This window comes from Uranotaenia lowii, unplaced genomic scaffold, assembly GCF_029784155.1.
Source record: "Uranotaenia lowii strain MFRU-FL unplaced genomic scaffold, ASM2978415v1 HiC_scaffold_8, whole genome shotgun sequence".
Taxonomy (NCBI): domain Eukaryota; kingdom Metazoa; phylum Arthropoda; class Insecta; order Diptera; family Culicidae; genus Uranotaenia; species Uranotaenia lowii.
This window is the reverse complement of record NW_026598755.1, coordinates 22154-38094: the sequence shown is the minus strand read 5'-3', so window position 1 is coordinate 38094 and position 15941 is coordinate 22154. Positions and strand designations below refer to the sequence as shown.

The 15941-nt window shown below is 34.1% G+C and overlaps 1 protein-coding gene across 1 annotated transcript in view; it reads right to left on the bottom strand.

The window, feature by feature from the left end:
• Nucleotides 1–15035, bottom strand: part of LOC129760880 (uncharacterized) — a 72895-nt gene extending 57860 nt beyond the window's left edge. Inside the window, exon 1 of the mRNA XM_055758561.1 lies at nt 13733–15035. Within this exon, the coding sequence (XP_055614536.1) occupies nt 13733–15035 (1303 nt within the window). The remainder of the gene's footprint in view (nt 1–13732) is intronic.
• Between the last annotated feature and the right edge of the window lie 906 nt (nt 15036–15941).

The window sequence follows — 15941 nt, the reverse complement described above, 5'->3', positions numbered from 1 at the left end:
ATGAGATGATTCAATGTTAATGTTTTTCGGTATATCAGTGTTTATTTTCTTAAAATGATGTTTTGATAGATCCTACGTTTTGATGCTGATTGGCATCTTCCTCAGGGAATTAATCTATCGTTCTGCGTGAAATTTTTGTGCTTATGTGAAACTTATTGTCCACTTTTTTTTCTTCTTAACATTTTTAAAATTTATATTGATTTAAAACTTCATAAAAATCATTAAAAAATCCGAAATAAGTTCAAAATTATAAAGACGATGAGAGAAGAAACAACGAAGAAAAAATTGGACAAACATTTTTTTTTTGTTGAAAAGAGAATCAATATATCTTCAATGTGACTCTTTCAAACTCTGAAATTTTGATAATTTTAAATTTCTGGCTCTTCCGACTCAAACGGTTGCCGACGATACTAAAGGTAGCCAAGGGTGCGCGTGCCAACATTTCAAATAAACAAATTAACACTAGAAGGACCGGCAAATTGAATATACCTATTCGGACCGTGACCAGTCAAAATGACTGGTAAAGGGGAAATTTTTTCTGTCAAAATATTTTTAAATTTTTTCTTTTGAAATTATTTTGTTAATAATTCGATAACATTTTTGTTATGAAATTGAAATATTTTTTCACCATGGGTGCCCGGAATCACCTCAGTTTGGCATAGTTGACGAATGCGTATATGTCATAAAATGAATATGTCAAATAATTACCAAAAAATTGAAACACATTACCAATCTAATAATGAAAACATGTTAGATGGCTATGGTTATTGACCATGGGTGCACGGTTTCACTTCAGTTTTGTTTTAGTAGATGTTTTCTAGCATCCATCGTTCGGAAGTTTTTCAACACGTTGCCTATAAATTATACCTGATATTGTTGGTTTTGAAGCATATTTTCTATATAAGTAGAGCAATTTACCATGGGTGCACGGATTCACCGCCATTCATCCAAAATCAATTTTTTTGCATGTTAAAGGTAAAGAATAAAGACTTTTAAAGATTCAAATGAAAATTTGTGTTATATACATGGTTTTTCACTATGGGTGCACGGATTCACCGCGTTTTAATCAAATATTGGACTTTTTGCAATTTTTTTAAAAAGCATTATTACAAATCTTAACTAAACCAATGTCGAAATAATCCCCCTTATTCTGCGCCGCGCGTGAGGTGACGATAGTCGAGTCGAGTCGGAGTCACATGAGTCGTGTCACCTTATTCCCGAAGCCGATGTGACAGAGGTTCATGCCCAGCTGACTACTAGATTAGGATAAGAACTCAAAAAGTTCATTCTAAAAGACGTTTCTCACCTGAAGCGACTACTGGAATCGGGTGACTAGGGTGATTCGACTATTGTCACCTCACGCGCGGCGCAGAATAAGGGGGAATGTCTTTTATGTTAAGACATAATTATTTAAATAACGATTTTTATTTTAAGCTCCGCTTTTTCATTCCTGGAAAAGAAATATTTCAATTATTTCTTGAAATAATAAATTCATTTATTTATTATTAAAAAACAGGTTTTTGCCATAGTATATTTATCTGATAAGATCTGATCAACATCCAAGAAATTGGAAAACGGTTATCATCAATCGAGTAAATTTTAGGAATTATATGCATCAAGTTATGTCGTGCGACGGAAAACAGTGGAAATAAAAATAATGAATCAACATGGTCAAATGTACACATTGATTTGTTTTTCCTTAAAAGTTTTTCGATTGACTAATGTTGCATTTCAAATACCTATCATATCTAACTCAAAAATATTCTGTGTTCTGGAGCAAGTTGAAAACTATTTATTTCTATATAATTAACAACGGCGAATTTACAGCCATTCCGTGCACCCATGTTGAAAAATCTTAGCGCCAATGTGGTCTATCAGATAGACTGGCGTGAGTCTAGTCTAGGTATGCCAAGTGTACTGGGTTCGATTCCCGGTATCGGCAAGAAAACTCTAGGGTTCAAATCCCGTAAGTTGCCGACAGGTAAGATGTGTTTTCTCTTATAATAAGAATGTTCAATCAGTTGCCAGCTTTATACACGGGTGCCGGAATACCTGTAAGGGAACTTGAATTGGAAATTCGTCGAACCTAATAATCTAAGAATGCATGTGAATACATACTTGGGCAGAAACTGCGGTGAATCCGTGCACCCATGGTGGATAACCAACGTATGAAGAATAATCAAATATAAAAAAAATCATTTAAATTGTTCAGTTTCATAGACATAAGGTCTTCTAATTTGAATAAATAAGTACACAATTCATAATTATTTTACTCATACTAGTTCAGTATAAAACATATTTATCACCTAAAATAACTCGATTACTCGAATGGACATGTATTAAAACTAACATAACTTTTACAAATCTTGATGAAATTTCGCCAAATTTTGACAGAAAGTTCGATTATAGTTGAGCAACAAAACAGACCAAAAAAATTGGGAGTCAAGTGCTTGAAGCGCCACACAGCGGTCGATCCGAGAACTTTTTCTACAAATTTCCATGACTTCGCATCAAAAATCAATAATTTCATAGCTAATGACACACTCCTGCCCACCATAAATCAACTAAGGCTCTTTGTCTTGAATGTAGATTGCAAATAAAACCAAAAGCAAGCGAAAAAAATTTATCTTGTTTGAGTTATAGGTTTGTGAATTTTACCAGTCATTTTGACTGGTCACGGTCCGAGTGTCCATGGTGAAATTTTTCTCGCTTATTAAAAGAGCTAGAAAAATAAAAAATACACAGTTTTGTAGAGATTCAAAATTCATGAAAAGTCGTATTTTTTGCGAATTTTTAGAGCGTAGTGTTTAAAAGATATTCAACAAACAAAGTGTCGCACCAGTCATTTTGACTGGTGCGGTCTTTCTAGTGTTAAAAATGATTATGGAGATACTCCTTTCAAAAAGGCTTAAATTCACCCACATCTTTGTATAATTCGCATAACCAAAAATGTTAACCTCATAAGAGCGGCTTACAAAGCACGAATAACATTACTAGCATTAGCGTGACCATAAAATACATACTAATTAGAGATGTACCGAATATTCGTTCGGCCGAATATTCGGCGCCGAATACCGCCGAAAAACCGTTAAGCCGAATATTCGGCTCACCGAATAGTTGAGCAAAGTATTCGGCCGAATAGGCCGAATAGGCCGAATATCTACTACAGACTTGTAAAAATTTCTAAATGGTTTTGGATAATTTATAAAATATTCAGAAGTAATGTTGTAAAAGCTACACAATCATTAAAAACTGGGGCGGGATTATGGAACTCGAAACAATCGAGTTTCGTTCGATTCGACCAACTTTGGCATTACCGATCTCGATTCGAATGGAACGTTTCGCGATGATCTACTACCCGATTTACTCGAAATCTAGTACTTTAAAATTTAGAACTCGAACGAGACTCGTAATACTGATTCTAGTTCGATTCGAGTTCAACTCGAAACGGGTAACTCGAATCGAATAGGATTCATAATTTCACCCCTGGTTTCAGCAGAACTTCTAAGGTGTATCCGCGTATCTTTCACAGAAGATCGTACAGGAGAGTGCTGAAAAGTATCGCTTTAAACTTTGATTATAGTTTATTCCAGATTTTCTGGATATATTCATGCTTGCCCATAAATCCAGTCAAGATTCCAGATAAGTCAAATCTTGCCGGGATGTCCATATATTGTTTAAAGCTTTCCGAATTTTGCTCGGGTTTATTCAGATTATTTGTTAAATCAAATTTAAAACTCAAATTTCTTTTCAAAAGTTTTTAGATTTTGTATTCAATAACGATTTTTCAAAAAATTCAAAACAAACATAAATTTAGCCCTTTTTTAATTTATTTTTTTTTCGAAAATCGCCCAGAATGCCTGACCGTGTGGAGACGTGTGGTTGAAAGTATGGTATGCTTAAGGTTAAAGATTATCTTTCTTTTCTATAACTATATATCTAGTTCAATATCAAAGAAGCAATTTCAAATAGCTTGGCACCTATTTCGACATGTTTCGTCCCAGATTTCAAAGCAACTCAATCTCTTTAGTGATAAACGCTCTAGAAGCGACTAGTCATCTGATATCTTTTCAGTTATTGGTGATAATTTGAAAATCAGAAAGATTCCTACTTAAAATGTATAATCATCCGATAATTTCATATGGCTGAAAATAATCAACTAGAAACATTAGAGGCATTAATACGGAAGAAATAGAAAGCATCGAAATAATCGCTAAAGTTTTTTTCATTGAAAACTCAATAGAATATTAGGCCGAATATTCGTTTGGCCGAATAGTTGAAAACGTCAATATTCGGTATTCGGTCGTTCGCCGAATACCACTATTCGGTACATCTCTAATACTAATGTCAACTATTAGAAATGTTTTCAAGATCCAAATGACGATTTTAAAAACTATACTGCTAAAGTAAGCAATTCTATGACATTTTCATGTAATTGAACACATACCATCCAAAACATCAACCATACAATATATCATGAACTAAGTCGCTCTACGCTTTTAAAAGAAAATTAAGGTCCTGGAGCTGGCGGTTTTGCCTCTATTTTGGTTAATACAACTTCTTCGATACATAACTTTCTCTCCCACGGTAGATTTTCTGGACCTCATCGTAACTTTTTCTTGTCTCGTCAAGATCTTTAGTATATTACTCATCCGTGAACATCGGAAAACCAAATAGCCTATTCTCCATTTGAAATTAAAATTGAATTGAAGTACTATAACTGAATTAATATTCATTGAGAAGTTCAAATTTTCACAACTTTTTACGGGTGCTGATTTTCAGCAGTTTTGTAATTATTTTGGATTTTATGCGTGACCTTTATTATCAGAGGGGGATGAGTGGTTAAAATCCATGTTCTATAGAACACGCTTAAAAGATTACATATAGCTTGTTTTTCATATTTTGCATAGAGTTGCGATTTTCCAATACAAAAAAAGTTAAAAACTTCAAGTTTGGCAAATCAAATATCGTAATAAGGTAGCGATATTATTAAATGTATTCTTATATTTATTTTGATGTGGAGCGTGATCTGACGAATGTGGAATGCTCGAGAAGTTGGAGAACAGTTGCCATGAACCGAGTGAATTGGAGGAATATTGTTCAGCAGGTATGTCGTTAGATGGAACACTTAATAAATAAAAAAAAATAAATTTTGATAAAATCTAAATCATTAAAGCCAATGATCAAAAATAAAAATTGATGATTTTCAAACACTTATGAATACCCTTCAGATCATTGAAATAGATTATGAGTGCTATCGCGTCAACATTTCTAGGGAACTGTTAACCGCTTTCGACCCAAGATGCTCAATCGCTTTCAATTGATCATATCATCAGACCGATTGATGTAAGCAAGTAAAGATATGAATCACCCCGACCCTCAACCTCGCGATGAAAACAGCAGCAGCAACAGCAGGGTAGCTGTAAAAGCACAGCGTCCAACCAACAGCCAGCTAGAGCGTCGCGATGCTCTTTCGTTCATTCATTCCTTTGGTTCCTCGCTCGTTCGCTTGTTTTTTTTTCTCATTCAAAGCGTGATAGCTGGGCTCGCGTGCCCCCTCGCGGTCTGATCGAATAAGTGCGACACATGATTTTAAATTCTCCACCAGCACCGTTTCGTTTCAAGTCCAAAGCATCTCTCAGTCGTTTATTCGATTTTGGCTTTGCTAAAGCTGAGCACATTTCGATCTGGTTGCTTATTACTGGTAAGTGACGAGCTTTTTTTTCGATCATTTTACCTTTTTGTGGTGCTCATTTGGACAATCTGGCTACTAAATTTAAACCGATTGGAACAAACTCGTCATTGAATGAAGTTATTTTAAATGACGCGGCGCACACAGGAGTATTTCACCCAAAAACCTGGCCAAAACTCAAAATTTAAATTTCATTGGTTTCTTTTATGTCAATGTTTATTTGATTCTTGAATAAATTTAGCACCATGTACCGGTCAGTTTTTTTTACATCTGATTTGTTTATAAGCTGTTGCAGCTGTCGAAACTTTAGTATTTTTATGAGATAGAATTTTTCTACGAATCGTTGAATCAGCGCGACTACGTTATATCAATGAATAAAACTTTCTTTAGTGACTAAAAATGAAAATTTGAAATGGAAAACTTCAATTGAGGGATGTTTAATAATTTTAAGTATAATATACAAAATTCGATGACTATAGAGGCAGTACGCAGTGCTTTGAAAATTCTTCTATTTATTTTTTGTTTTAAACGTTGATTTTTTTTACAAATTTGTGTTTTTGTTTATGTTCCCTGCAAGTCCCGGCAAAATGTTTGATATCATTAGAAAATTGATAACTTCAATAATCATGTGCAAAAGAAAAAACTCCCGCAAACTCGCGCATTTTTGATATTTTTAAGTTTGAAGTTTAAAAATATTGATAGATTTTTTCCACAAAAAAGTCACCTAGGGCCTCGTTTATTTTAATTAAAGCTCAGTAAAATAAATGTTCTTTTTCGAATATTTTCAAATGTTATTTAAGTTTCAAAAACAAATTAAAATAATTTAGATTTTTTTGAATTTTACAATTTTTCTAACCTGGATTATCTATCATGTCATATAAATGTTAGAAAATTTCTAATAGAAAATTATGAAAAAATACGAAAACGGTAAACAATATTTTAAATGATCTTAAAAACGTTTGATAAGTAAAAATAAACTATTTTATTGATTTCAAAACTAAAAAATTCTTTTGGCCAATTTTTTCTTCTACGTACTCCTGTGTGTGACGGTTGTCACCGAACTATAGAGAATCGATCACCTAGCGTCAGAATTTCCATTTCGTGATCAGACACTATTAGAGGCGTGAAAAATAACTGAACCCATATCGTGGCTCGATTAAACGTTCCCGCTTCCAGCTTCATTCATCGTTGATCGGGTTTATGTTGGTACGGATTTGTTTTGTTCATATCGAACAGGAAACTTCTAAATGTTTAGTCGAATTGCGCGTCTGTTTTCGTCACTGACTTTACAAGTTCACTTTTCAACCGATAGCGGACTTTGCGTTGTCATCCCTTCTTCTCCCTATCGGATTCCTTCCCATATCTGATTCGATTCGAGACGATCATTTGTCCCCGTCTGATTGCGTTCGATTGATTGGAATCGCGTTTCAATGGAATAGTTTATGGCGCTGCCCGTTACTAGTACTAGGTAAGTGGTGTTGCAATGTTTTGTTTTTAATTTCATTGATACCGTTAGGCATCCAATGAACTTAGTTGATCAATTACATGGATCTTGGAATAGATCAAGGCATCAGGGCGATGTGTGTTGACACAGCAGTCATCGCAATCCAATGGGACAAGTTCAAGCTCACGTGATTCAACGGCTCTGCTTTGTCTTAAAAGTTTCCTTTCATCATCATTTTTAGAATATTTCAATCATTAATATGACTGTTTGAAATCTTAAGAAATTAACCCAACAAGTACAACATTTTCTTACTATTTATAATAATTTAAGTTTCTAGTTGGTTTCTTTAGTAAAATTCAAGTGACAAAAACCTCCAACGCCGCGACGCGTCGTTGCAAAGCGACTCAGACGAATAAACATTACGTCCATGGGGGTTTGTGATAAAGCTCAGTTGGCAAGTCAGTTGCCTCCTAAGCTGATGTCCGCGAGTTTGAGCCCAAGAGTAAACATCGAACACAATTGTACTGGATCAGTTTTTCAATAACTTTCAGCCAATTGCGACGTTGATATAAAGTCGCAAGGGCTATAAAGATGGTAAAACGACTATAATCGAAACAAAAAAAATACGTTTATGATTCGTTTTAAACTTGTCAGACAAGTACAAAAAAGTTGTCAGAATATGGATTTAAACTTATTACCCTAAAAAGAGTAAGGACTCATTCCTACTGTTAAAATTCAAAATGTATTCCAGAAATATAGAAAAGGATAAAACTTGAAAATAGAGAAATCCTTCAATTTTTAAAACTCATTGATAATTCTAGAAAGAAACAATAAAAAAGGAAAAAAGTTTTTTTCAAATATATATTTATATGTATTCAAATTTATTTATCTTTTTGGAAATAGAAGTTTTTGGAAAATCGCTGTTATTTTTTCTGATTTGCAAATTCCAACGAACTTTTCAATCTCAATTTATCACAAACACCTTCCTGCACCCAATTATCAAGGTTATGCAGAAATTAGCAAACCCGTATTTGAATGAAATAAGTATTTCAAAAATTATTTTTCAACTTTTATGGGCCATAACTTTAGAAATACTCAAAATAACGACTTCAAATCGGTTCAGTTTTGATATTCGAATTTAAATGTTATTATTTCACTGAATCAATGACTGCAATTCTCATTTAAAAAGTCATGCATTAAAGGGTTAAATTGAAGCCAAAGATTTTTTTTTTAAATGGCACATCGTAAATCTTGATTCGATTTTTTTTTCTTTTCTGGATGTCTCTATTTCAAACTGAAAAAGATCTCAATTCAATGAGTTTTTTGCTTAGCTTAGCTTTGCTTGTTTGACTACTCATATCCACCCTTAATCATTGAACTCGAAATGCAGTGTAATGAGATATGTGGAGTTTCGGGAAGCAACAATTCCAATTTTTTAATACGTTTGAGACTGTATTAAAATATCTTAAAGTTAACAATGGCTTAGAATATATCTTATTGGATACAAATTTAAATTGCTTACGATTAATGCTCCTCTTAGTTGAACTCCTGGTACTGCGTGACCTTCCTAACCTCCAAAAACGACTTTGTTTCAATTACAGCACTATCAGAGAATCTGTTATGATGATCACTTTTTGAATAAGTTTTTATAATATTTTTAACATTACGAATTCACCTTAGACCAGCGATGGTCGTTCCGGATTAACATCAATTGTAGTTTTCTGTTAGTCGTGCCTACGTGCCTTTTAGAATAACTGTGAATTTTAATATTGTGTTTTAATTAAAAAGTCACACTTAGCAATAGTTATCTTCCTGTTAACTTACTGTTTCCAAATGCTTATGTAACGAATTAAATAAACTATTCTCAGAAACTTTGATTCTTAGATTGATTTTTCATTCATTACTTGTTACAAATGGCGCAAAACTTCAAATGTATAGCTTCTAATTTCCTACCTGCTATGATTATTATTATTATTTTATGTGCGGCATTTTCGAACATTATTCATGTTAATTTACCGAAATGTCATAAAACTGCTGTTGAGTTTCGCTGAGATGAGACGTGTTGACTCCTAGTCGTGACAAGATATTCTTAGTAAAAAATATTTTCTTTGTTATAGGCGATGGGATCGCTGCCGAGTTTAGGTGATGATTTTGCATTTGTGCTAGGCAGCTAAAACATCACCCAACTTTTGATAGATCTCATGAGCATATATTAAGGAGAGATAGAATAGCTTTTCAATTCCATCGCACCAATTCGTTCTCGTCAAGCGCGTCCTAGCTCAAACTTGAATAAAATAATATCTTAAGAGTGTTGTAAAAAAGTTGCAAAAGTATTGCTTAAGTTCCAATAAAACACATACTTTCCTGTTTTATTAGGGCTTTGGTAACTGTTTTAATAAAGCTTTCAATACGCTTTTAAAACTAGCGTTCAAGCCAAGTTGAAATCTGTTTTATTGGATTTGACAGATGATTTCGGTATCGAATTTTGAATACGGCGAATGCGCCATCATCGCTGTTTCGAGAAAAACGCGTTCAAAGTTTGACAGTTCCATAAGCTCCCAGCAAAAATATAATTTTATTTCCTTCATTTCTCAAAAACCAAATATCCTTTAGATAGCTTTGTACAATCAAAATGTAGGTCTTTGAACATACTTTTCCACCCAGCTGATAACTCAGTTTGTATATATTTGGCGCATTCGTCCTTTACAAAATTTGCTACCTATTTGACAATCGAAAAGAACGTTTGCACGCTTAAACTTTTTTACCTGTTTTTGAGATAGCATAACCTGTTTTGAAAAGGTCACAACTCAAAATTGAGAAAAACGGGCAATCAAAATGGTTTAAATTAACACAGCTAAATTCATCTGAAAAATAAAAACAACTTTGTTGCATCCGCATTCAAATTTCAAATCAATCGCAAACCATTCTCTCCAGATAAACAGCCCTTGAAAATTTCTAGAAGACTACAGCCACCGGCTTCTTCTCAGCAAAGACGGAGAAATGAGCTTCATCGCAAGCGAGAATGCTCATTCTAAGCTTTCATCAGCCTCAACTAGTTTCAGATAATATAAAAAGTCAGAATGAAAACCACTAGCATTGGCCGATCATTGAATATTACGATTTATTTGAAGCGTAACGCAGTTCTGATTATCGTAAGCAAAACATCCGAAGCACGTTTTATAGAATCGTTTTATCGCTTCCAATTGCAACAATATCATTATAGTTTGATATGTTGCATATTATTAATAATAGCGTTTCCTAAACCGTTAGCATACTGTTTGCAGAAAAGTTTTCCCGTACAACTGTTTTAACAGTTTTTAAACAGTTACATAACCTAACTACAGATTTAAAATTTAATCTTTTCGGAATTCACGATTGAGGCATTGTATTTTAAAATTTCTATAATCGTTTGCTGAAATATTTATTACGTTTTATCAAATCGCCATTTGACGATTTAAGAAATTGTTTGGTTATAATCCTTATTCAAGCAGGTTATTATTTAGCTTTGAGATCAGGCTTTTGATGACAGTAAATTATCTATTCCATAACAGTCTGAGATTATTTGATAACAATACCTACTTGTTATTTAAAGATAATCGCCTATCCTCTAATCATAGTCTTCTTCTTCTTCTTATTTCTACTTGAACTGCATCGCAGTTCGGGTTGAAAGGGCCAGTGGCTAAGACTATATGCCCCTAATCATAGTCAAAAGGAATCAAATCAAAAAGTTGCATGAGTTCCAAAAGTTTGCAAAAGTTGCTTTTGCCAAGCAACAAATCGAAAGGTTCTCATTTATTGTGACAAACTAGTCTTACTCAAAATTTGATAAATCCATCATGAGCGTGAATCTCATTTAGAGAAACGTCAAACGAAGCTGTGGTTTAAAATTTAAAATGTGGAATTAATAATTGAATATTTTTAGTTCATAATAAAGAATTTAATTGAGGAATTAAGCGTTTAGAGCAAAAAATTATGAAGAAAAAAATGATATTTCAACGATTTTTGACAATTTTTGTAAAAGGTCTGTATTTTCATTAAAAAATTTCTAAATTCTAAGTTTTGAGTTTTTTATTTGACATTTCAAAATCTCATTTCTGTATTCTAAATTTTTAACTCAAAGTTCGAATACGAATTCTAAATTCTAAATTAAACCTTAATCAGAAACCCTAATAAATAATCTGAACCTGAAATCTAAATCTAAATTCTGAATCTGAAATAAAAAATCTGAAATCTGAATCTAGTCATTTTTTAAATGAGATGAATATAATTCCGCGAGTTGTAAATGAGTTTCCCAATATGATGTGGACTAATATGTATGATAATTTTGCGAAAAACTGCATATCTAGTGAAGGCAAAACTGTACTTTTTATGGTGTTCAATGACTTAGTCCCAACTAATAGTAAATTATTCAGTCATAAAATAGGAAGAATTGGTTCCCCGAAATGTCTTTGTGGTGATTTGGACTCAATCAAACATAGAATAAACCAATCTCAACCAGCCAAAGTCATCTGGAATTTCATATCAGACATCATCCGAAATCGAATGAAAATTTACATAATGGATCCAGAAGTCTTGATATCATCTGTTATTGGAGAAAAAAATTGCAAGCTGAAGGCTGCCCTGTGGTTAGTAGTAGAAGCGATGTGTTTTAATTTAAATAACCATAGTAGAAATGACATCAATCGAATACGAGATTTCCAGAAACGAATTCGTGAAAAACGTTGGAACAGTAGAGTTATCTTCGAGAAACATTTCAAAAATTTTTTGAACATCTGTTGAAATAGCTTATCGAAAAGAACAGAGTTTGTTTTTTTTTTGTCTTTTGCAATATTTGTTATTGTTACATACGTGCATACATATTGAATGTAGAGATTTGTATAAAAGTAGGTAGATAATAGTTTAGGTATTGATTGTAATAAAAGGATTCAAATAAACGGAAAAAAAACAAAAAAGAAATCTGGAATTTTAAACTGAAATCTGAATCTGAAATTTTAATCCGGAAGTCTGAATCTGAAACCTGAATCTGAAATCTGAATCTGAAATCTGAATCTGAAATCTGAATCTGAAATCTGAAATCCGTGAGTTTGAGCCCAAGAGTAAACATCGAGCACAGTTGTACCTGATAAGTTTTTCCTGCAAACTGCATCGTTTATATAAGTCGCGAATCACATAAAGATGTTAAAACGACTATAATCGAAACAATTTTTTTTTATAAAAATAATAGATATCACAGTTGCAGAAAATTGAGCTTGAATATAATGGAATAAAGTATAATACCATCCATAAACAATTAGGTATATATTTATAATATGAAATATCAAAAAAGATTCAAACAATACCTACAATAATATAACAGTCATTACGTTATCAGCATCAGCACAATTAATCAACAAACCACGCGGCGAGAAGGCAGTTCCTCCTGCTTCTGGGTTGGGTGGTAGATTTGGTGAGCGACAAACACCACATAAAAAGTTTGTCCACCGAAAGAAGAGATTCTAATGAATCTCTTGGTATATAAAAAGTGACCATTATGAGTTCAAATTTTAGAGAAATCAAGCTAACAAAATCCCGTTAACCCGCCGACACAAGGGGGAGTTTGAAAAATGACAAAAAAAAAACGTGAGTTTCATTACCATACTGAATAACTGAGATTTTTGAGGAACCAACTTTGTTCTACGAAAATAATAATAAAGTTAACGAAAAGAAACTAAAATTTGAATTTCGAGAATCGGTTCATTGGTAAGCGAGATACAGCAATGCAAAGCGAAAATTGGGTGACTTTTTTGAAGTAAGAATTTTTTCTACCGGAAGTTCCGGGATAGCGGCCAAACCTTCCGCTGGACCCCTACATATTTGTTCATCTATAGAAAGGTAAATTCTTAACAATTTCGAAAATCGTTAAGTTAGGTCAAAACATATTGTATATGTATATCATTCAGAAGTTATAAGCATTTCAAAAAGAGCTCTTTTTTGGACTTTTTTCATTCGGAATCGATTACCGGTAATTTCCTAAAACATATCGACTTAATTTCAAAATGTTGAGAAAATAGATTAAATTACCTAAACAACGAATATAATATCATCAAAATCGGTTATTATTTGTGGCCAGGGGAACAAGCGCAAGAGCTCGGGTCAATATGACCCGAACGGCATATTATCGATTTTTTTCATGGGGCCATTTCCGGTGGTCACCGGAAGTTATCTGGTACTACAGATTGTTTCTTCTGCGGCTCTGCATAATTGTTCCAAATTTCAGATTTTTCCGATTTTTTGTCACGAGTTACGATGAATTGAATGTACGCTTCGGGTCATATTGACCCGAACGGCGCGGGAAGGTTAAGCGAGCTATGAAGGTTGGCATAAAACTTAAATTCTTCTCGATTTTCGGTTGATTTTTCTCGGTGATTTTGAAATAACTTCCATTTAGTTTACGTTTCGGTTTACTTTATTAAAAGTTTTCAACCATCTTCAGAACTGTTTAATAACGGAAAAAAAAAATTAACTTATCAATTGAAAAATTTTTTAAAAAAATATCTTCTTACACTAAAGCTATTATACGCCTGCTGGGGCAATCAAATTTTAATTTTCGCAGTCACTGTTGTTGCTGCTGCTGCCGCTAACTGTCGACGCTACTACTGTTTTCCGCCTGACTTCCGCGTCGTCTTTTTCTCGTAGCTTTTTCCACAGACCGTTGTAGACACTTGAGATACCTTTGGTATCCTGTTGGATGTTTACCGCTCGATTCTCTCGCATTTTGATGTGTAATTTTTCGGCTATCCGTCGGTGGGTCGTGTTGGTAATTCTCTCCAATATTCTCGTTTTAGAGAAACCAAAAACATGACCAGGACCGTTGTCTAAAGCGTGTTGCGCCAACCCCGTGGATTTTTGTTTTAGGCGTACGTTATTCTCGTGCTGCTTGATGCGTTTGAACAATGTTTGAGAAGTTTGTCCAATGTACTCGTTACCACAAGAGCATGAGATGGCGTACACGACATTCGTTTGCTGCATTAACGGTATTGGGTCCTTGAGCTTCGTGAAGATGTTCGACTTAATTTTATCACACGGCTTGGGAGCAGCAACCAGATTGTATCTCCGCAAGATTTTGGCAACTTTTTCAGTCAAACGTGGTATGTACGGGAGCGATACGAAGCGACTGCCGTCCGGTTTATGTTCTTTATTTTCCAAAGTGTTGAACATCAGATGTACTCTTTTTTGTATTATGTTGTCGACCATATTTTGCGGATAGTTGTTTTTCTTGAGAATTGACTTTACTGTTACTATGCTGTTTTTTCTGTTTTTAGCATCGGACAGTTTTAACGCACGATCAATAAGCGCAAATGCTGTATTGGATTTGTGTGTATATGGGCTTTCAGAAAAGAAATCTAAATAGCGCCCATCTGGTTGTTTAGGGAACCAAGACTTTTCAATCATCTCCCCTGTTCTGTGCAAAGTCATATCAAGAAAGCGGATTTTCGCATCATTCTCCCTCTCGATGGTGAATTTCAGGCTCGTGTGTGCGGAGTTAAATGTATCGAAAATTGTGTTCACATCTTCTTCCCGTGCAACGATGAAGCAATCATCCACATAGCGCCTGTAAATCGAGATGTGAACATTCTTCTTCTTTAGTTTTTCAATACATTCTTGTTCAAGTCGTTCCATTGCGATATTTGCGGCGACACAACTTATCGGTGAGCCCATCGGAACTCCATGGATCTGTTCGTAAAATTTAGAGCTGTATTGGAAAAATGATGCACCCAATACAATCCTAAGAGCTTGTTCCAATGAGCCTAGCGGGATGTCGGTGTATTTCCTTAGCTTGTGCCATTTTTCGTATATGTATTCGAAAGTGCTCGACGTCGGTACATTTGTGAAGAGCGAGGTAACGTCTAGCGAAAACATCACACAGCCTTCTGGGACCTGTAGCTTTGAAATTTCGTCTGCAAATTCAAAGCTATTTTTGACATGGTACTCAGTTTTTCCCACAATGTTATTTAGGATTGCCGCTAGATATTGTGCCATGCGATACGTGGCTGATCCAATTGTGGAAACAACAGGCCGAAGGGGTCTGTTTTCTTTGTGAATCTTAGGTAGCCCGTAGATTCTCGGTGGATGACTGTGGAATACTTGGAGTTTGTTTTTTATAGCTGTGTTTTTTGTGTCCTTCTTTCCACCATCCTTCTATAATCGTATTAAGTTGTTTTAGGATTTTGTTCGTTGGGTCCGAAGGTATTTGTTTGTATGTTGTTGTGTCGGATAAAAGTGTTATCATTTTTTGGCGATACTACGCTAGCAGCAGCAACAACGATAGCAGCAGCAACAACAGTGACTGCGAAAATTAAAATTTGATTGCCCCAGCAGGCGTATAATAGCTTTAGTGTAAGAAGATATTTTTTAAAAAAAATTTTCAATTGATAAGTTAATTTTTTTTTTCCGTTATTAAACAGTTCTGAAGATGGTTGAAAATTTTTAATAAAGTAAACCGAAACGTAAACTAAATGGAAGTTATTTCAAAATCACCGAGAAAAATCAACCGAAAATCGAGAAGATAAAAGGAACGGTGACCGAAACCCAGTTTATAAAACTTAAATTGTTACTTGGGCAGGACTATCATCAGGACTACAGCTCATACTCGAATGCAAAAACAAATGCTCGCTCTTTGAAAATTATCAATAACGGCGCCGGCCACGTCTAAGTAATCAATGAGGAATGTTTTCGTTTCACTAAGTTCTGATCACAAACTCTGCAATTGAGTTGTCATTTTGAGCTCTTAATCCAATCCCTTAAAAAATATTAGTTTATCTGAGT